At 45.2% G+C, this 22,856-nt stretch overlaps 1 protein-coding gene across 2 annotated transcripts in view; it reads left to right on the forward strand.

The window, feature by feature from the left end:
• Positions 1–8,130, forward strand: part of TNFSF11 (TNF superfamily member 11) — a 31,251-nt gene extending 23,121 nt beyond the window's left edge. The window contains exons 3-6 of one of the 2 annotated variants that reach the window (XR_014529622.1): positions 1,424–1,472; positions 1,560–1,658; positions 3,416–7,126; positions 7,242–8,130. Coding sequence is in view for 1 of the 2 variants with exons in the window: in XM_083519654.1 (XP_083375780.1) it covers positions 1,424–1,472; positions 1,560–1,658; positions 3,416–3,837 (570 nt within the window). In the remaining variant the exon portion in view is untranslated. Of the gene's footprint in view, positions 1–1,423; positions 1,473–1,559; positions 1,659–3,415 lie in introns of both variants that reach the window. The other variant, XM_083519654.1, reaches the window with a different exon arrangement.
• Positions 8,131–22,856: the final 14,726 nt, after the last annotated feature.

Below are 22,856 nucleotides of genomic sequence, written 5' to 3' on the forward strand. Positions count from 1 at the left end.
ACATGTGCTACTGGCAAGCCAGTGTCCCCAATCTTAAATTGTGCAGCTGGTTCTTCCTGTGTAGAACCTTTTATTTTTCCCTATTGAAATTCGTTAACTTTTTCTGCTGCTGCAGTGTGTTAATGTTAGGATCGTCCTACTCGCATGTAGGTCCCTGGCAGAGACACATTCAAAAGCTTTCTCCAGCTCAAACATCACAGTGACTGATACCAAGGGGCATCACCACACTCAGGATCCTGCAGAGTATTTGCAGTTTGTGAACAGACTCAATAGCTCAGCATTTTGGCTAATCTACTTTTATTTACATATAATATAGTCAGAGCATTGTGACTTAGCTCCTTCCTCTTTCTCATCAGACAGCAAAGAGAAAAAACAAAGGACAATAGTCCCACATCATGGAACACAGTAACATAAACATCCTGTCTCTGTCACTTCCCACACCGTGGAATGAAAACATACACCGTCATGTGATAGACAACAATCCCATGACTGCAAGCATGGAGCAAGAATCCTAACAGTTAAGCCATGCAAATCCAGCTTCACGCCTTTAACAAATAACAAGATATGAGGCAACATCCCCAATCAGCCACAGCAAACATAATTATATGTCCATGTATGAACCACAAGAGGCGACATGATAGCCTGGCCGAGAGGTGGGTTCAAATGGTCTCCTCTACCCCCATCGCTCAGTCCAGACACTGAGGTCCAGCTCCAAGGGCCTTCTGGTGGTTCCCTCCCTGCGAGAAGTGAGATTACAGGGAACCAGGCAGAGGGCCTTCTCGGTAGTGGTGCCCGCCCTGTGGAACACCCTCCCATCAGATGTTGAGGAAATAAACAACTATCGGACTTTTAGAAGACATCTGAAGGCAGCCCAGTTTAGGGATGTTTTTAATATTTGATGTTTTATTGTGTTTTTAATATTCTGTTGGGAGCCTTCCAGAGTGGCTGGGGAAACTTATGAAGAATTTGATTTGTGGGTGCCATTTTTGCTAAACTCTGGTTAATTTTAACAGTGGTTAATTAAAGCAAGCCAGCTTAATAAATGATGGTTTGAATTAGCCCCAAATCTGTCCAATGTCTGTTCCAACTGCAGGCTGCAGTTCATCTAAAATGCTAAGTAGAAAGTTCCAAACTCCTCCTTGCAGCCATGACAAAGAAGGAGAGGGAACCTTATGAACCTACAGATTTGCTGCAGCTTTTTTTCCAAACACTAAACACTATGGTTTAAACTTACAGCATTACATACAAATTAGCCCATAGTGGGCAAAGCAGTTTGCGATCTTGCTGCCACTTTAACTAGATGGTGTGGTTTGCAAACTGTCACAAACTTCAGCATTTCTTAGTTTTTCAGGATTTGTGAGCGTGCGACAAATTTAGCTGTAGCTTCACTATGCAAAATTAAGTTTGTTTCTTCCATTTTTAGGAAGTCCAGCGTATTATTATTGGCAAGGATCAGTCAAGATCAGATAAATGTAAGTATGATAGTGGCTTCATTACTTGATATTATTTAAATCTTATGAGATTTCTGTGGTGATTTTAACAAGATGTCTTGCTTTTAGCTACAATGGGAGCGTCATGGCTAGATTTGCCCAAGAAAAACAAGCCTGACAAAGCACCCCTTGCCCATCTCATAATCGATGGCAATAAAATTCCAGCTGGTAAGCTCCTTTTTCATCTTGTTTCTATGAGTATTATGCTGTCTGAATTGGGCCAGTTTACATTATTGTGCAAAACCATGGTTAAGAACACTCAACTATGGTGTGGTGTGATGTCTGAATTGATAAACCATTGTTTGAAGTTGGCTGGCAAAGTAGAATCTTGTCATGATTTGAAGTTGGCTTGAAAACCTTGGTTTGCATTGACTGTAGCTTCATGGGAAATCCAAATTGACAAACCATTTTAATGGCAATTGTCTCCTTTCATTGCCTAGAATGGTGAACTGATTAGATGGAAAACGAAATGAGACAAGCGGCTCTAACCTGTTGTTTTATCTGTAAATTTGGGAGGCCAAGCCACAGGTTGAATTGAACTACGGTTTATGCAAATAATTGGTTTTCTGCAGCTGAAATTGAGCCAATATATAAACAAGTATGAAAATAGATACTTTAAACTTCTAAATTAAGCTTTCATTAAGTCCAAACTGTCGTGGAGTTTTTGTAAGATGGCAAACTTCTGTGAGGCCTGCTGATTTCAGATCTCCCTCACCCCCAGTAAGGCATGTAATTATTCAACTTTGCATAAAGTTGGTTAAAATCTTGCAGCGGAAATTCTGGAAAGCAAGGAAGCATTGGTCAGCAGTGGTCATGACCACAATTCATGAAATATTCCAAGCTAGTATGATAGTTGATCCACAAGCATGTCTCCTAAATTATGTCAATAATTTGTAGGGCTAGAATATAAGGGCATATTTCCCATTATCTGGGGTTATCTTGGCTCTTGGTGTGTTTCCAGAATAGAGGATGAAAAAGGAAATGTTTTAAAATGGTCTTTCCCTTTTAATGCAGGCTTCTGTTGAGTAAATTGTATTGTTAGTTATATGGTGGCTTCTGTTGATTAAATTATAAGTTATGTTACACTTCCTTCAACAACTCCAAAATACATATATGTTCAGTTCAGGTAGTATGAATGTTCACTTAAAAGGTAAGGTAAAAAAGGTAAAGGACCCCTGGACGGTTATGTCCAGTCAAAGGAGACTATGAGGTTGCGGCGCTCATCTCACTTCAGGCCGAGGGAGCCGGCGTTTGTCCACAGACAGCTTTCTGGGTCATGTGGCCAGCATAACTAAACCGCTTCTGGCGCATCGGAACACGGTGACAGAAACCAGAACGTACAGAAACACCGTTTACTTAAAATGAATTGATGATTAATTGGCTAAAATCAGATGACAGTTATGCTTCTGTTCTGACCACTTCCTTCTGTCCAAGTGGAATCCAATATTCTTAGCCACACTTCACTGAATGGATAGCCTAATACTGTGGAAAACCTATAATCTGTATAATCTGCTGTCTGTGCACACATCCCATTTTGAAACAGCTGGGGAACATAGTAACCCTTCGGCTGGGGCCAAGAGCTGAGCATCTCTGTTCATGACTAGAGCCATCATGGGTGTCGTTAAATGGCCATCTGAGTTTGCTTCCCCAGACATAGCTAGAAGAGTCATTGAATCATAGACTTGTGGAGTTGGAATGAGACCATAAAAAATGAGGAAATTAAGTTAAGAGAGATTTAAGAGTAAAGTCAAGTTGAAGGCTCTGGACATTACACATTAAAAAGCTTCTCTATGCAGGGCTGCCTTAATAACAGTGAAACCAATTCTAGGTATAGACCAACTCATGGCTGAAAAAACAATATATTATGCACCTGTGACATTACACTTAAAGTAAGATATACATTTTCTTATCTGTTTCCCTCATAGGTACCAAAAAAGTGAACCTTACATCTTGGCATCATGACAAAGGCTGGGCAAACATACGGAATATGACCTTCAGTGATGGGAAATTGGAAGTCAATCATGATGGCTTTTATTATCTGTACACCAATGTATGTTTTAGACACCATGAAGCTTTGGGAAACCTAACTGGACAAATTCTGCAGTTGATGGTATATGTCACGAAAACAGATGCTAAAAGGAGAAACCCTGTAGTTTTGATGAAAGGAGGAAGTACAAAGAATTGGTCAGGGGACTCAGAATTTCATTTTTATTCTGTAAATGTAGGAGGGTTTTTCAAACTGAAATCTGGTGAAATAATAAGTATCCAGGTATCGTACCCGTCATTACTGGATCGCACTCCGGAAGGAACTTACTTTGGGGCCTTTAAAATAAGGGATATCGATTGAATTTTGCTACAGGATTTTTCAGAGGGGAAGTAGCCTATTCATTCAATTGGACCAGATTATGGGAGATGTAATGGAACGGCTTTTTGGATCCAATTGTACAGGAACAATCATTTCTCCCTAGACCAGGGGTAGTCAGTGTGGTGCTCTCCATCTTTTCTCGGACCACAACTCCCATAACTGCTGGCCATTAGAGAGGCTGACTAGGGGTTGATGGGAGTTGTACCCCGAGAACATCCGTTGAGCACCACATTGGCTATCCTTGTTGCAGACAGTCTTCTCTATAGCCCAATTGCACTTAGGATAGTTCGTTTTCCAATGCTCAATTTGAAATTTATTTGTGAAGATCTGGGTTATGGATTTGGGATATGTGGATATAAATTGGCATCAGTCCATAATAAGCATCTAAACTATTTTTTTAGAGACGTACTTGAAAATCCGAGCACACTTTTCGTGATGCTCAACTAACAAAAGGTGGAATCCGGACTAAGTTAGTTGCATGCAAGTTCCATTGAAATCAATAATGAAAAGTCCCATTTATTTTGGGGGAACTAAATGCAACTAACTTACAAAACCATCCTGTACATATCTACTCAGAAGTAAATCTCAAGGAGTTCAATGGGGTTTACTCCTAGGTAAGTGTGTAAAGGATTCCAGCTTTCATTTTGATGGAAGATTTAGAAGTGTGGATTTTTAACATTTGGTTTGTTTTGCATGTTTGGTCTGCAAAGCAACCTGTGCACTGATGGCACTTTTAAATAAACATTAGTACTATTTTCCCCCATAACCAAAGCATTTGAAAAGCCAGTTTTATTTTGCCCAGTTTAAAAGTCTCTCTAGACCTGGATTCAGGGAAAATGTTAGAACCTTTAATTAAAAAAAATAGAATTGCCACTTCTCCTTGTTTGTTTTCCAGATGATGAAAATATTTGTTCTTCTGCAGGCAGAATTGCATCTTGTGTGTGTTGTATTTTGTACCTATGTGCCTTAATTGGTTTTCTTTTTGTTCCACTCCCCCCAACCCGCTCTGGCCAAGGGATATGCCGCCAAAGGTTCCAGTGTTGTACATTTTGTAACTTCTGGCACTGAAGTTGTTCCTGACTTGCATGTTGCCACATGCGTTTTCTCCTGCAATGTAAGAGTGCTTTTACTGTTGTGATGGAAGACCAGCAATGAAAAAGGGAAAAGTTATTGCATATCTAGGTGACGCTGGAAGTGTGGGGTGATTGACTATTCGACAATGCAGTGATAATGAGGACTAACTCACATCCCATTTTTTAAAAGGTTACATACATCTACCAAGAGTTTTAGTGCCTTTCTAAACATACCATATTTTTCCGTCTATAAGACACCCCCATGTATAAGACACCCCCTATTTTGGGGGACTCAGATTTAAGAAAATGGGGTGGGGGGAGATGTATCCGTGTATAAGACGTCCCCTAATTTTTGAAGGAGAAAACCTAGTCTTATACACAGAAAAATACGGTAGTTGAGTTGGATCCAGACTAAAGTTAGTTGAACTTTGACTCCATTGAAATCAGTGGAAAACGTTAATCCTAACTTCAGTCCCATTGATTCTGGTAGGAATTAAATTCAGCTAATTTAATCTTGATGTAACCTGTAATGTCTAGAAACACATTTAACATACAGGTCCTCCCATCAAAAATCCAGGGTTGTCAGTGTGTCACAAGCTGTGTTTGCTGCCTTGAAATGCGTACTGCGGAGCAACTTGGGTTTAGCAAAAGAGCTGTTCAATGATGTAACAGCAGACCCAAGAAATGTCCCCACTTGGCGTGTTAAGAGGTGCTAATAAAATATAGTTAGGTGTGGGAAGGTGTTGATTGTTCCTTACAAGAAGTAATCTTTAAAGCAGCGGTTCTCACCCTGTGGGTCCCCAGATGTTGTTGGATCCCATCATCCCTGAGCTCTGGCCTTGCTAGCTAGGGGTGATGGGCGTTGTAGTTCAACAACATCTGGGGACCCAAGGTTGAGAAAGGCTGCTTTGACATGAGTCCATCAAAATGAATTCAGCATGCTTTCTTTAAAAAAAACTTAAATTGCTCAATAGGAGCTAGAGCATAGGTGGGCAACTAGTTTGAATGCTGGGACCATCTCTCCCTGTTTTCTAAGCTTCCAGCCTTCTTTGTATGTCACAACTTCCCTGAAATTTCACATGCTTTCAGTAAGAAACACCTTCCCTTCTGCGTGCCACCGTGTCTCGTGTGAGGCTTGCTACAGAAAGTGTGCAGAATTACTAAGCGCTGGAATTATGCTGGCTTGGTTTATGTGCAACAACCAGGCCTCAGGTTCATACACCCCCCACCTGCCCTTCACATATAAGAGAAGGAGATTTAAAGCTTCAGTGCTTTGACTAGAAGAACATGGAGTTTGTAAACCTGGTCTTCTTAACCCAGCGCAGAAGCTTTTGATCAGTGTTCCTGGAGATGTATGTCCCTTCTTCCCTGCAGTCATGCCACGAAAAAGGTTCCTGTGGCATGCACAATATACCGTATTTTTCGCTCCATAAGATGTACCTGACCATAAGACGCGCCTAGTTTTTAGAGGAGGAAACAAGAAAAAAAATATTCTGAATGAAACAGTGGATGTATGATTTTTGTGGTTCACACTGTGGCCACAGACATGTGATTTGACAGTGAGTTTCGGGTAGCCCAATGCAAAAATCCTGAGAATCCATGTGGATTTGTGGTTTGTAACCATGTTTTTCGCCATTGCGGCCCCACAAAACAGTGGATGTGGGGGGTTTTTTGGTGCAGGCTGTAGCCATGGACATGCTATGTGATCTGTGGTGAATTTGGGGTGACCCAATGTAAAAATCCTGAGGATCCATGGGCTTTTACCTCCCCTCTCCCAGGCAGCCTCCTTTATCTCTAGCGTCCCTTATTTCCCTCCTGATCGCTTAGCGACCAGCTGCTTCCTTTCAACACTCCCTTCCCTCTTGTTTGCCTTAAGTGTCTTTTCCTTAGCTGGAGCAGTTTTTTGCTCCTCCTTTTCTTCTAATTTCTCTCCTCATTGCTTTAGTCTTCCTGTCTCCTCTCCTTGCAAGTTTGCTGTCTTTACTTCCCCAATAAAGGCAGCCTCCTTTATTGCTAGCGTTCCTTATTTCGCTCCCAATTGCTTGCTGATCAGCGGCTTTGTTTCAACACCCACTTCCCTCTTTCAAAAAAGAGAGCATGATCTGCTTTTCTCCCCTGGGCAATTCGGCTCCAGGGACCACGCTTTCGCCCCATAAGACGCACAGACATTTCCCCTTACTTTTTAGGAAGAAAAAAGTGCGTCTTACGGAGCAAAAAATATGGTAACCGCAGGTCAGAATCAACTTCTTAGTCATTAGCTGATAAAATTATTTGAGGCTGGCCTGATCTTCTTGCGATTCTCTGGTTCTGCAGTTGGCTTGCTGTTGTACAAGAACGGATAGGAGTCCCACCCATTGAGCATTGAGCATTGAGCCTTTTTAATTTGAAAGGAAGTCCTGCCAATGGATTCTCAGCGTCATGCAGAACTTGCAAATGCATAAGTTTCCAAAAAAAAAAAAAAGGCAAAATGGGTATTTTTATATTCTGTAATATCAAGTTATAATTTCAGGTGTATGTTTTGTTTGAAAAAAAATATCTGTAATTTATATTTGTCCTAAAGTATTTGATACAAAATATTTAAAAACTTACTGTATGTGTATTTAATGTTTGAAAATTGTACAGATAACTGGTGCACTTTGTTAATCCCGTTGGGGGAAAACTGCAGCTAATATGATCATTTGCAACTAGCAAATGTGATGTTTCTTGGTGTTTTATTAATTTAACAGCTTCTCTTCGATCTGATCAGTGTTGCTGAGAAGTCAAGGGCCAAGTGTCATTAGACAACTGTTGATAATTTTAGGTACTTTTCGCATCTCCAAAAAGTCTTCATTCTAGCAAAGTCCTTCCATGTCATGTTGAAATTCTTGAGGAGCAAAAAATTGGGTTCTTTCAGGAAGGACTGAGAAATGGCAGCAATATTTTCAAGATTGTGCCTTTGAATTAGATTAACACCACGCAGCTGGGAATATGGAAAAGTCTACAGCAGACAAAGAGATTTGTTAAGAGTATTTATGTAATTGTTCAACAGACATTTTATCCTATTGCAAATGATGCAATACTGTAAATGCTGTAATAGATTTTTTGCAATACAAACCTTTTCCAATAAATACATAGAGGCCCATGTTACTATTATTTTATATTGTATAATAAGCATTGCTTTTGAATGCTATGACTTTTTTTATAAACACATTTCTAAGAAAAAGAGTTTGTGGCTTGCATTTCTCTTCTGCCCCCACATCCTTTCTCTGTAGATTTCTTATCTTAGTACTAGCACTATACCATGTTGGAGCAAAGGATTGTAACAAATGTGATTGCTATTAGTTTGAGACATATGGAATGCAAATTCTGTTACGTAACTGTGAGCAGCATAAATTCAAATAATGCCAAACCTATGCAACTAGTCCTGCTGTCTTTAGGTTAGTGGCTAGCTGAGCAAATTATGGCAGAGTCTCTTCAGCGGAGTTGGGGGTCAGGAACTGAATACTATCTGAGCCAGGAATCCCTCAGCTACAACTGAGATCTGCTACATCCTAATTCTGGTGGATCTTGCCATAGGATTGCCCCCTACATGACTACAGTGGGATTATAAAGCAAGGGTTTTGTTCTCAAGAAATGCACTTCAGGAATTGAACAATGTAATGAAAATTCATTTTTTTCAGGTGGTGGGTCTTTCCCATTTGAGATATGTTTATGTGTTTTTGCTCCATTTTTTTGTCAGTCACAGCATGTGTACAGTCAATCTCTCTCTCTGCATTTTGGCAACTGGGTCATAGTTTGGGTAATGGCTCAAAGAAAGACACTAGAGGGTCTAAATTGAAAAAACCCACACAATTTACACATTGTTATCTGCTCGTGAGATTATTCCTTTTTTGGCATTTCAGCAAATTTTGCTACAAAAATAATATGTCAAACTTCGGAAATCAGTAATTAAACCAAATTGAATTATCTTAGATAGACTGTGGCTTGGGTGTGTGTACTGGACCATACAAAACAAGGGTAATTGAGAATTCAATCTAGCATTTTCTGTTTGTGTCTATATGAGAGACACAGGGTTGTTTTTTTTTAAATAGCTGTAGGCCATCTTAGGTTCGGAAGGAATGAAATTTGGTCAAGTGTGGGCTGGCTACCAACATGAGACAGTCTGTATCAACAATGGGAACGGGATAGTTACCAAAAGAGCAGCAAGACCTTCGGGCTCCCATTTTCCTTTCCTGGAGAGAGGACAAAAAACAAAGGTTTGTAAGCCACTTAAATAAGCAGACTGAAGAATGTGCTATGAAATGTCTTCCATTTGAGTGTAATTGTAATTGTAGCTGCCTGATTGTTGGCAATAATCATTCTGCCACTCTGGCCATCCTTTTATTTGAATAGTCTACAGAAGTCTGAAATGGAGTAGCTCTATTTTGCACATTGGGAAAGTTGAGTCACTTTTCCTAAAATGTATACTGGGCATGCCCCCAGCCATAGTTAAGCATATTTAGATGTAATTACTTTGAATGGGAGAACGAGGGAGCAATCTTATGCACAAGAAGATGACGTAAAGCAAGCTTGCGTAACTGAAGCTAGCGTAAAGTTACACCGGATCTAAACCCTAAGCCTGGCAGAAGGAAAACAGCCCTTGAAATAGTGTTCTACATCAGGTTGCCAGGTCATGTGACTGAGCTGAGCATGCTTAGGATCTCACCTAAGTACCACTCCCAGAACACCCCTTTCAGACCCTCGGCAAGTGTCCCTATTTTTCAGGGACAGTTCTGGAATTATACAAGGCACCCCAGTTTTTGATTTGATCTCAGAATGTCCTGCTTTTCCTTAAAGGTAAAGGGACCCCTGACCATTAGGTCCAGTCGTGGCCGACTCTGGGGTTGTGGCGCTCATCTCGCTTTATTGGCTGTTGGAGCCGGCGTACAGCTTCTGGGTCATGTGGCCAGCATGACTAAGCTGCTTCTGGCAAACCAGAGCAGCGCACGGAAATGCCGTTTACCTTCCCACCGGAGTGGTACCTATTTATCTACTTGCACATTGACGTGCTTTTCAACTGCTAGGTTGGCAGGAGCAGGGACTGAGCAACGGGAGCTCACCCTGTCATGGGGATTTGAACCGCCGACCTTCTGATTGGCAAGTCCTAGGCTCTGTGGTTTAACCCACAGCGCCACCCGCGTCGCTTTTCCTTAGGACGTCCCTATTTTAATCAGAGAAATTTTGGAGGGTATGGAGTTATCCAACCCCCCTAGCCACCTGAAGGGAAGTTTTTTAAAATGTGCAATGTTTTTTATGGTTTTATATAGGTTGGAAGCCACCCAGTGGCTGGGGCAGCCCCATCAGATGGGAGGGAATAAATAGTAAACTTACGGTTATGGAATAGGACGTCTCTATTTTCATTGCAGAAATGCTGGAGGGTTTGTGGGGTGCTTACACCAGTCTTGGCTCAGCCAGGATGAACAAGTTACGTTGGTGTATCTTCTGTTGATAATAATATTAATTTTTTGTTTATACCCCAGCCAGAGCCGGGCTCAGGGCTGCTAACACCAGTAAAATTACAATAAAAACATAATAGGGGAGGGGGGAAAAAGCAATTTAAAATACAGGTTAAAAATACAATTTAAAATGCAGCCTCATTTTAATAATAGCCCATAGATCAAAACCATAAGTGGAGGGAAACATAAGGGTCAGACTGAGTCCAAACCAAAGGCCAGGCGGAACAGCTCTGTCTTGCAGGCCCTGAGGAAAGATGTCAAGTCCCGCAGGGCCCTAGTCTCTTGTGACAGAGCGTTCCACCAAGTCGGGGCCAGCACTGAAAAAGCCCTGCCCCTAGTTGAGACCATTCTAACCACCTTGCGACTTGGGACCTCCAAAATGTTGTCATTTGTGGACCTTAAGGTCCTCCGCGGGGCATACCAGGAGCCAGGATGTTGAGCCAGGATTGGAGACTTAATGCTGACACACAAAGTATTATTATTTTGAAATCAAGACTCCTTGCGCTCTGCTCTGCTACCCCTTTCTTCCTGGCCAGGGTGGCCCTGCAGCTACGAACTGCCCAAGGAAGGAGGACGGCAGCGGAAGCCATGGAGAGGCAATGGGATGCTCCCTAAGCAGCCATCGCCTCAGTCGCTCAGGACAAGTGGTAGCACTGGCGGAGGAAATAGGGACATTCCGGGATCAAATCAGAAGCCGGGGTTGCTTTCATAATTCTGGGACTATCTTGGCAAATAGGGACACTTGAAGTTATGGGGAATATCCTCTCCAGTCCTCTTTTGCACTCTATGCAGGAAGGCAGAGATATTTTGGGAGGTGGGGAAGCAGTGTTCACAACACAGTGCTTCTCACATGGGTTGATATTTCCTGTTTAGGGCTTCCATTGGAACGGTATCTGCCAATTGCATGCCCACCTGACTCAAAGCTGTGAGTTCTCGAGCTGAAGAACACAATACCTGAGAAAACTGATGTTTGGGAGAAAACGAGGGAAGATCATGAAAGTTCCCGGAGGCAGTTTTAGGAATGCTGGGGGTGGGGCAGATCCCACTCCAGGCTTATTTGAAGGATGTGGAAATGATGTGGTAATTTAACCAGAGCCAGTCCACCACCAGCAGTCTGAGGTTTTGTGAAGATAAACACATTATTTACCTGTTGTTTGCAATGGTTGAGTTGTCCTGCAGGATTTGAGCTCAATTGTAAATTTAGTTTGAATAAAAATACTTCCCCTCACTATTATCATTTTCTTGCTTTGGCCTTCATGTCCTGAAGCACTTGCTCACTCCTCATTTTGCCTTCAGCAGCTCATCCTGTAAAGGACATTATCTGTAGTGGTACCTCCCCTCCCTCTGCTGGGCTTGCCTCCCAAGCTGAACACCACAAAATTGAGACATATGATTGCTTCTACCCACATCCTTTCAATTAAAACTCTCTACTGGACGGCTCTTTCAAACTTATCCCCCCTGCCCCAGTCCCTTGTATACTTCAGCTGCAATCGTGTGCACATCGTAAAGGTAAAGGGACCCCTGACCATTAGGTCCAGTCGTGGCCGACTCTGGGGTTGCAGCGCTCATCTCGCTTTACTGGGCAAGGGAGTCAGCGTACAGCTTCCGGGTCATGTGGCCAGCATGACTAAGCCTCTTCTGGCGAACCAGAGCAGCGCACAGAAACACCGCTTACCTTCCCGCCGGAGCGGTACCTATTTCTCTACTTGCACTTTGACGTGCTTTCAAACACCTAGGTGGGCAGGAGCTGGGACTGAGCAACGGGAGCTCACCCCATCGTGGGGATTCGAACTGCCGACCTTCTGATCGGCAAGCCGTAGGCTCTGTGGTTTAGACCACAGCACCACCCGCGTCCCGTGCACATCTTGCTTCAGCTCAAACCTTGCAACTCTTGCAGGCTGAACAGAATGACTTCCCTGCAAGGGAATCCTTTGCCCCAAACGTTTCTCATAAGAGCTTGGCCATAGAAGAGGCTGCGTCCCTACAGCTCAAGAGTGTTTCCCTGCTTCTGGGATCCACTGTGGGTTTCAAAGGGTGACAGCACTCCCCTCTCAGCCCCAGGATTGGTGGAACCCAGGAAGAACCTGTCATTAGCGAGTTGCATACGGAGGGAGACAATGTAATTACAGTGGGCAGAGTTTTGGGGTGATTCAGACATCTGTGACCTTTATGGAGAAAAATTTGAATGCAATTTGATTCTTCTGACCTGCTTTTAGTTTATATTGTGGTCAACGTCTTTCTAAAATGAAGTAATAGCTGCCAACACTATCCCCCAGTTGATCTAATTGTGCATTTTCCAGGGAAGGCTGTGAATACAGCCTGCCTGCCTGCCTGCAGACTGGTGTGAAGACGCAGCAAAGGGCACGCATCAGCAATGCCTGGCACAGGGAGATGGTGACAGTTGTCTTATTTCTGCAACCACTTGGCATAGGAATACAGGGCGCTGCTTTGAGGCAAGTCAGACCACCATGGTCTATCTAGGGCAGTGTTTTCTACCCTGAGTGGCAGAAACTCCCCAGGGGGGTAAGATGGGAGTCTCCCCCAGCCCTCCCTGAAAACATCAGGAACTGAACCCGGGGCCTCTCACATGCAAAAAAAAAAAACCCTTTAAGGGCTGTCGCTACCTAAGTATCTAAAATCTATGTGGGAAGATGATGGAGGGTCTTGTCTGGTGGTTTGGTTTTTTTGGCATTTTAATCTTTATTGATTTTTGGAATACATCACAGTTAACCTTCTCCATCAAAAATATACATAAAAGAATATACTGAGATGCTGGAAATAAAGTAAAGATAAATAATGAAGTATTGAGACTTCCCTTCAGCCCATCACAGGTCCTCTACCTTTCTAAGTTAACTGCATATTAAATAGTATTTGGTTAATATTTATCCATTATTTCCATAAGTTATGTCACATTGCAGGAGTCATTCAATTTTCCCCGTTAATCTTGCCATCTCAGCATACTCAAATAATTTTGTCTGCCATTCCATTTTTGTTGGTATGATGGATAACTTTACATACTCCTAATAGCTTTTGTGGTGTGATGGAGTAGGTTCAAGACCAACAAAATCATCTGCTTTCTCCAAGGAGGCCTTATTTATTTAGGACATTTGCAGTTACTTTAATGATGTAATGATAGCTACTAGTTTAAAGGTAAAGAGACCCCTGACCATTAGGTCTAGTCATGGCCGACTCTGGGGTTATGGCACTCATCTCGCTTTACTGGCCAAGGGAGCTGGCGTACAGCTTCCGGGTCATGTGGCCAGCATGACTAAGCCGCTTCTGGCGAACCAGAGCAGCGCACGGAAACACCATTTACCTTCCCACCGGAGCAGTACCTATTTATCTACTTGCACTTTGACGTGCTTTTGAACTGCTAGGTTGGCAGGAGCTGGGACCGAGCAACGGAAGTTCACCCCGGCACGGGGATTCGAACCGCTGACCTTCTGATCAGCAAGTCCTAGCTCAGTGGTTTAACCCACAGCGCCACCCGTTTAGGTGGTTTTAAAAAGGAATTAAGACAACTTCATGGGACATGTGTGCAACCAAAGTCATCTGCTGTGCTCACAAGCCTTTTTGTGGCTGCAAATTCTTCCATTCAGAGGGTAGTACCCCAGAGTTGATCGCTGCAGAAAGAATGTCTGCATTTTATATATCTGTATGGAATTTAAGCCTTCTCCAAAAGATGGCACTGTTTGTTTGTACTCTACCTCGAACGCTGTGGGATACTGGAATCACTGTCTAAAGAAAACTCCGATAGGGTCAAAATATTATTTATTGAAAGGTACCACAATTCTAGTGCAGTTTCAACATTTGTCTTTGCCATATTACTCATGTACATATTATGAATATATTATGCACATAATATGTACATATTTTGCACATAGAAACAAGAATGGAACTTGCACAAAAGTATTAGCAAGGTTCTGAAACAATGACCCTGTCCTTACATTTAGGTTGACCATTGGTCCATCCAACCCCCACAATGTCTTTTTAACTGATGGAAGCTCTCCTGTGTCTCAAGAGTTTCTCAGCCTTGATCAGCAATGCAAATAAAGAAAGCTCTACTATAGATACAGCAACAGAACCTTCCCAGGAGCTGGTATGCTTCAATAACGCCCCCCCCCCTCCCAAAAGTGACTCGGGTTTGAATGATTGCTTCATACTTACCTCATCTGTTTTTAAGTACAGATAATTATATAAATTATATAATTATATTTATATAGCACCGATTAATTACCGTACTTGTGATCTGAAATTTCAAGCATTAGGAAAATACTCACCAGGGGTATACTTCCTTACCTTCTGTCTGCATTTCCTCTATTCTATATGCCCTGATTCAAGGTGTGTTTTAACCCAGAAGATGCGTCACTTTTTCAGTCAGTGGAGCTTAGCTCTCTGATGCTAATTATTTCTGCAATCATATCAGCCAGAAAAGCCTTCATAGGCATTTTTAGATGGGAGGCAATGTGGTAAAGTTACCAAAACTTGATATATTCCCCCCTCCCTCTGATATGGTGGCCAGCTACCTGAATGCTCTGACTTATTTAGACTTATTTTGGCTCAACTTCAATGGTCCCCCCCAGAAGGAGGGGAATCCATGGCCTCAATGTGTTTGTGACACATCAGAATCGATCACACATCACAAAAATATGGATGTACTATTTTATACATTAGGGAATAAAGACATCTTCTACCAAGTTTGTCTGTTCTGAATATCGTCATCTGTCTAGAAATCAGGTGGGAACTTTCCCCAGCTATTCTGCCCGAGATCCTGATGAGTAATGGTGTCACAGGATGAAACCCCGAGGGTTTCTGCATGCAAGATGCTTCATTTGCAACAGCATGGCCCTTTCCCTTGACAATGGGCATCTTGAGACTGTGGATGAAGAGGATATCATGCTGGACCAGTTGTTACACTCCGGTTGTAAATTAATGCACTACTAAGCTGGTAACTTAGTGGAAATATTCTTGGTTGTCTTACTAGCCCTACGCAAGAATCAGCAAGGTGCAACTTGCTAAGGAATGCAACCACAGCCAAGGGTTTCTTAAGAATGTCAGAACATAAGAGAAGCCAGCTCCTGGATCCAGAACAATAATTATACATACGTTATCAACCTTCTGAGAAAAATACAAAACATTAAACAAAGCCACAAAGACTTGCGAACTACCCAGCCTAAAATGAACATATAATGTCTGGTTTCAATAGATTTTTCAAATGCTTAACTTAGTCTTTTAGATAAGTTCATGAAGATACCAACAGTCTCTTAAGCTTAAGCCAAGAAATTCTCTATAAGATTGAATATCAATATACGTATCAAGACTTTGAGATTAGACCACTGAAGAAGCCCGGAAAACTATCTTGGGAGTGTGCTACCTGCAAGCCCCAGTTAAACGGCCCCAATGGCGGCAAACAGCGGCCTTTTGATTACTTGGACTGCCAGGGTGAGACAGGTGCAAAATGCCGACACCCTGTCATCTACAGCTTTATTAACATCTATCTACAATTCTACTAGCATCTCTCGGTACTGTGAATATCGCCAAACTTACCTTTCGTTGGTATCTTCATGGCCACTGTTTCCATCATCTCCTGGAAAATAGAAGGGGAAGAAATGGAGGCAGTGAGAGATTTTAATTTCTTGGGCTCCATGATCACTGCAGATGGTGACAGCAGTCACAAAATTAAAAGATGCCTGCTCCTTGGGAGAAAAGTGATGACAAACCTAGACAGCATTTTAAAAAGCAGAGACATCACCTTGCCAACAAAGGTCCGTATAGTTAAAGCTATGATTTTCCCAGTAGTGATGTATGGAAGTATGGAAGTGAGAGCTGGACCATAAAGAAGGCTGATCGCTAAAGAATGGATGCTTTTGAATTATGGTGTTGGAGGAGACTGTTGAGAGTCCCATGGACTGCAAGAAGATCAAACCGATCCATTCTTAAGGAAATCAGCCCTGAGTACTCACTGGAAGGACAGATCGTGAAGCTGAGGCTCCAATACTTTGGCCACCTCATGAGAAGAGAAGACTCCCTGGAAAAAACCCTGATGTTGGGAAAGACTGAGGGCACAAGGAGAAGGGGACAACAGAGGACGAGATGGCTGGATAGTGTTCTCGAAGCTACCAACATGAGTTTGACCAAATTGTGGGAGGCAGTGGAAGACAGGAGTGCCTGGCGTGCTCTGGTCCAGGGGGTCATGAAGAGTCGGACACGACTAAACGACTAAACAACAACCAGACTTTGTACAATGAAAAGCAAGCTGTGAAGTTTTGTGTTTGCAGCAAATATGATGTCTAACACTGAACAGTGATTCCACATATTGACTAGTGTTTCGTAGAATTCTTTGTCAGCTTGGTGGGGGGATATAGAATTGCTTCATAAACCCATCTTATTTCGAATGAATGTATGTAAATGAAAATATCAAATTCTGTGGAACAGTGCTCATGTAATAATGTAGTAACTGCTCACAGATTGACACAGGCAATCTTCAGGCCAATGTGAATTCACCCTTTGCATTCTTTGGATGACTTCTGGAAGCCATCCTGTGAATATACATATGTTGAAAAATTCCCTGAAAAGATACTATCTGGCTAAACTGTTCCAATGTTGGTCTTGTGGGCAATATCATAGATCCCTGTTATATTCTGCTTATAGGAAAAAAAATATACCAACACAGAAATCCACTATGTCTTTTACACGCAAATATGCTTAGAATCATAAAACTGTAGAGTTGTAAGGGACTAATCAAGTCGAGGCCCCAGTGAGGCAGGAATCTCAGCTAAAAGATTCAGTGTAAAGTGTCTTTGCATAAGTATATTGCTTTGGCCCTGAACATCTAGCCATCTTTTTTCTTTCTTTTTGTAATTCACACCATTCAAATGGATTGTAGCTTGAGACACAGCCTGATAAACTAGATAGATGGCTCATATTTTTAAATGACAAAATCATCTCTAAGAACATAAACAAATAACTGAAGAGAGATCTATAAAATGGAAATTAGTGTAATAAAGACTGAAACAATCATCTGGATTCTTCTGCTACTCCGTGAATTGTAATGAACTGACACAATTGAGGAATTCAAGTGTCTTACAGGCATTTTTCAGATGCTAAGGAGAAAAGGATGAAGGTATGAAAATATTTGCCCAGGAAGCAGGTCTCAAATCTCCATTCAGTTCAAATCAATTATCAATGCTGCTGAAATAAGTACATATAATACAGCTGTAAGATAAAAAGCTATCACTGCAGGCCTTTTTGCTAGTATTATGTTAATATATGCTTCAAATGTGAATCTAATTACTTGAATAGGTGACCTTCATATATGGCAGGGGTGGAGGGGAAGAGGCACTGCTGCAGAGAGGTTAATTTAGAATACGCGGGAAATGATAACATAAATGTAAGCAGGGCTTTTTCCTGGGGGGTATGCAAGGGGTACGCATACCCCTAAACATTTTGTGAATCTAAGTTTGGTCTCATTGAGGGACAGTATTTCAGTATGAGTAGGAAAATGAGAGCACCCCTCAGAGTACCTTTTTAGAAAAAAGAAGCACTGAATTTAAGGAACCACAGAAAGAGGAGGAAGGAAGTCGAGGTTTGAAATGTTAGAACTATTGTCAAACGTTTGAAATGCCTATAAATGAAAACTATAAATAAAAATATAAATAAATATTTTTAAATGGATTCTCTCAGCTAAGGCCTGCACTAAATCATCCACAGGGCCGGTAAGAAATTCTACATTCCGAGGTACCGTGTGCTTCCGTGAAATCACCTACATTTAGAAAAGCCTGCGAGTACCCTCTTCTGCCCCTGCCCTGCCCTGTCCCTTTTAATGGTGTTTTTGGGTCACTTTCGGGTTCAGCGCGATGCATGTGTGCGCAGTCATACACATGTTGAATGTGCGTAAGTGGAGGCTTGCCTGTATTCATAACCAACACAAGCCAGAACTCTAGCAAAATATCCTAAACCTCTTGGTAGTTGTTATGTACTGAAGTTCTCACCCTGGGCCAGCAGGGGGATACTGTAGATAGTTTTCACTCAGGTCCACATATGCAAATAAGGGATTGAAAGTGACGTTCAGTGATTGGATAGTTACAGAAAATGGTTACTCTTGCTGTCAGGGCTGCCGCCCAGTCCCAGCTCACATAGGACCAAGTCAGCCAGCGTTCAGTTTCAAAGAGTCTTTATTGGATTACAGGTTCCATTTCCAAACTGCAACGTGCAGCCCTACTTCTTCTAGGTCAGAACGACGAAGACCCGTCTGAGTCTCCGCCTCTAGCGCACCAGCTTAATACCCTAGCCTTGCTCCACCTCCTGCGCCTTTCCTTCCGTCTCTGGGTCCTCCTGCCCCCCTGGGTCTCTCCCTTCCTACTCTCTTCTGACGCGGACCCCCCTGACCCTTCCGCCTCCTTGCGGCGGGCTTTGGGACCCGGTTCACTCTCTGGGCTGCTGACTGCGCCAGCTTCCGTTACATTTGAACTTGGCGCGCGCGCCCAACTCTCCACTTTCCTCTTGATCGTTTCCTCGCTCCCCGAGGTGGGCGTGACTACTCCTGACTCATGCCCTCCCTCCTTCTGAAAGTCTCCGGAGCCCGATATCTGGTCCCCTTTCTCCCCGCTGCTCCCGGCTGGGAACGTGGGTCCCGATCTCCAACTGCTGCTTTCTGATCCCTCTCTGGACCCTTCTTCCTGGGGTGTCCCCCTGCTCTCCCCCCTTGCTCTGGCTGCTGGCGCTCCCTTCTGGGAATCCTCGGACTCGCTAGACAGGCTCGGTGATCTCGGGTCGTCATCCCCACTCATCCTTCCTTCGTATTCCTCCCCCTCGCTCTCTGTCTCCTCCCTTCTCTGCGTCTCTGCTCCTGAACCCCTGACATCCATCCCCCCTCGAAGCCCCCCCCCTTCCCCCCTCCCCGCTTTCAAGGGTGGTTGGTGGGTGCTTCGTCATCACGGGAGTGAATGTCGGATACAGTTCGCTCCCCGTTGCTGGCCGCCAACTGAAGACCTCCGAGTCTTCCTCCCCGCGTTCGTCAACGGTGGTCTCCTCCGCCTCCATTTCGGTGCCGCCGTGCTCGAAACCAAGGTCCTCCCCGCAAACGTCCATGTCCGTCTCTGCGTCTGTCGCTGGACCTGGTGTCTCCTGCCACTTCCGGCGCCACTGCTCCTCTGGCCGATCGTCCCACCAATACGAGTTGTCGGACGCCGAACCCTCCGGTGACCCCTCTGGGGAACGTGTGCGCGGTGCGGGTTCCCCTTCCGAGTCGAAGCCATGGAACGTGCTGGAGGAAAGCGTGGGCGTGAACAACCAGTCGTCGAAGAAGCCCGCTGGCATAGGTCTGTGTGGGAAAAGGGCATGAAACTCATCCTTGAGCAGGGGTTCCTCCAAGGCGTAGTCCGGCACCCAGCTATTAGTACTGGCCCGGGTGCCCTCCCTTGCTAGTAGATATTCTACTCCGTCTTCCCCCCATCTGGAGTCCAAAATCTCCGTGACTTCGTTGATGGGGTCCTGCTGTGGCAATCTTCCCACCTCCGTCCGCTCCGGAGACTGACTCGGTGCCGTTCCTGGTTCCTGGAACCTGTGCGGTGCCCTGTAGGGAGTGAGCACCGACCTGTGGAACACCGGATGCATCCTGGAACCCTCTGGTAGCACCAGCCGGAAAGCCACCGGGTTGATCTGCGCTTCGACTCGGTATGGACCGAGTTGCTTGTGCCCTAGCTTCCTCTTGGCTAACGATCGGGTCGGCACCGCGTGGGCTGCCAACCAGACCCAGTCTCCCACTCGGATCTCCTCGCCAACTCGCCTGTGCTTGTCAGCTTGGACCTTGTATGCGTGCTTCGCCAGCTCCAGCTGCCGTCTGAGTTGATCGTGGACCTCTTGCAACTCGGATGCGAAAGCGTCCGCCGTCTGTGGTTCCCCTTCCCCCACTCTGTCCAGTCCCGGGAAGGTTCTGGGATTCCTCCCATTGTTGGCGAAGAACGGCGTCACCCCTGTGGATACGTGTTTCGTGTTGTTGTAGGCGAATTCGGCGAGCGGCAGGTAATCCACCCACGTCGCAGGCTGTTGATTGGCATAGCATCTCAGGTACTGCTGCATGATGGCATTGACCCTCTCCGCTTGCCCGTTGGTCTGCGGGTGCCTTGCCGATGTCAGGTTGATCTTGACGTTCAGGAAGCCCATCAGCTTTTGCCAGAAATTCGAGATGAACTGGCGTCCGCGGTCGGACAGTATAGACCGCGGCAGCCCGTGCACTTTGAACACGTGATCTATGAACAATTTGGCTGTTTGTTCTGCCGTGGCCACCTTCGCACACGGTATGAAATGTGCCATCTTGGTGAACAAGTCCACCACCACTAGTACAGCTGTCTTGCCTCTCGAGCTGGGGAGATCCGTGACAAAGTCCAGGGCCACTCTCTCCCATGGTTCAAACGGCGTTTGCAGCGGTTCCAGCAGTCCCGCCGGTGGTTTGTGCACCGGCTTGGCCCTCTGGCAGGTGTCGCACCTCGCGACGTAGTCCGCGACTTCCCCCCTCAGTCTGGGCCACCAAAAGTCTCTTGCGACCAATTCCACCGTTTTTTCCGTGCCAAAGTGCCCGGCCGTGGGTGCGTCGTGCAGCTGCTGCAGTACCCGGGCGCGAAGTTCGTCTCCCGGCACGTAGACGGCCCCTTTACGTAAGAGCAAGCCGTCTCGTATCTGGAACTCGTCGCCCTTCGCCGTGCCCTTGTGCACCTCTGCCATCTTCGCCTGCGCGAATGAGTCGTCCGTCAACGCCCGTCGCACCGCATCCAGGTCTACTGTGGCTGAAGCGCACGCCCACGCTGTTGGCGCGAAGATGTGCATGGCCGCCGCTGGCGTCGCCTCTTCGAGGTACTGCGGTTTTCGGGACAGGGCATCCGCCATGATGTTGGTGTCGCCCGGGACGTACTCAATTCGGAAATTGAAGTCAGCAAAGAACTCCGCCCAACGGATCTGCCTCTGGTTCAGGAACCGAGCCGTGCGCCAGTGCTCCAGATTCTTGTGGTCCGTGCAGACCTGCACCGTGTGCTTGGCGCCGATCAGGAAGTGCCTCCACGCCTTGAAAGCTGCATGAATGGCAAGCAGCTCCCTATCCCAGATGGTGTAGTTCTGTTCCGACTTGCTGAGCTTTCTGGAGTAGAACGCCCCCGGCCTCCAGACCCCCTGCGGGTCCTTCTGCAGCAGTACCGCTCCCACTGCTCTATCGGACGCGTCTGTCTCCACCCTCAGCGGTCTGCTGGGGTCGATATGCAGCAGTTGCTCTTCCGACGCGAAGAGACGCTTGAGTGTCTGAAAGGACCGCTCCGCCTGCTCCGTCCAGATGAATTTCTTTTTCTTGGAGCTTAGCGTGTCCGTAATAGCTGCCGTCTGCATCGCGAACCCCTTGATAAACTTGCGATAGAAATTGGCGAATCCGACAAACCTCTGGACCTCTTTCCGGTTGCGCGGGCTCTTCCAATCCAACACCGCACGAACCTTGGCGCTGTCCATGGCTAGCCCCTTGTCCGACAGCTTGTAACCCAAGAAATCCACCTCCGTCGTGTCGAACTGGCACTTCTCTAGTTTGGCGTACAGTCTATGCTGCTGCAGCCTCTTCAGCACCTCCCGAACGTCCTGGTCGTGTGCTTGCTGCGAGTCAGAGAATATCAGGATGTCATCCAGAAAGCAGACGCACTTCTTGTAGAGGAGTCCCGCCAACACGTGATGCATAAAAGCTTGAAAACAGTGAGAACCGTTTTGCAAACCAAACGGCATCACTCTGTATTCGTAGGTGCCCAGAGGCGTGAACATGGCTGTCTTCCACTCATCGCCCTCCCTCATGCGGATGAGATTGTACGCTCCTCGCAGGTCCAACTTGGTGAACACGCGTCCCTTGCGCACCGTCGCCAGCAGGTCGTCAATCCTGGGCATAGGGAAATCGGAGGGCTTGGTCATTCTGTTTAAGAGGCGGTAATCCACGACCAATCTTTTTTGGGGCGTGTCCTTTTTCTTCACGAAGAAAACAGGACTGCCCCCTACTGCGCTGGACTCCCGGATGAAACCGCGCTGCAAATTGTGATCGATGAACTGTTTGAGTTCCTGTAGTTCGTCCTCAGACATGGAATATAGCTTCCCCTTCGGCAGCGTCGCCCCTGGCAGGAGGTCAATCTTGCAGTCATATTGCCTGTGCGGTGGTAGCTTGTCTGCCTCTTTCTCGCAGAAGACCTCCAGAAAGTCCGCGTATTTGTGGGGAACTGCTTGCAACGTTCCCAACTGCAGTTGTGAGTCCTCCTCCTCCCCCTCCTGCCTGGGCAGGATGCAGTGTTCTGCGCAGTAAGAGGAGCCGAAGATCAGCTGTCTCTGGTACCAAGCCAGCGTTGGACTGTGCCTGTCCAGCCAACTCATGCCCAACACAATGGGCGTGTCCGACAGTCGGGTGACATTAAAACTGATGACTTCCCTGTGGTTACCAAGT

This window comes from Podarcis liolepis, assembly GCF_965112155.1.
Source record: "Podarcis liolepis genome assembly, chromosome: 8".
In the NCBI taxonomy this organism is placed as follows: domain Eukaryota; kingdom Metazoa; phylum Chordata; class Lepidosauria; order Squamata; family Lacertidae; genus Podarcis; species Podarcis liolepis.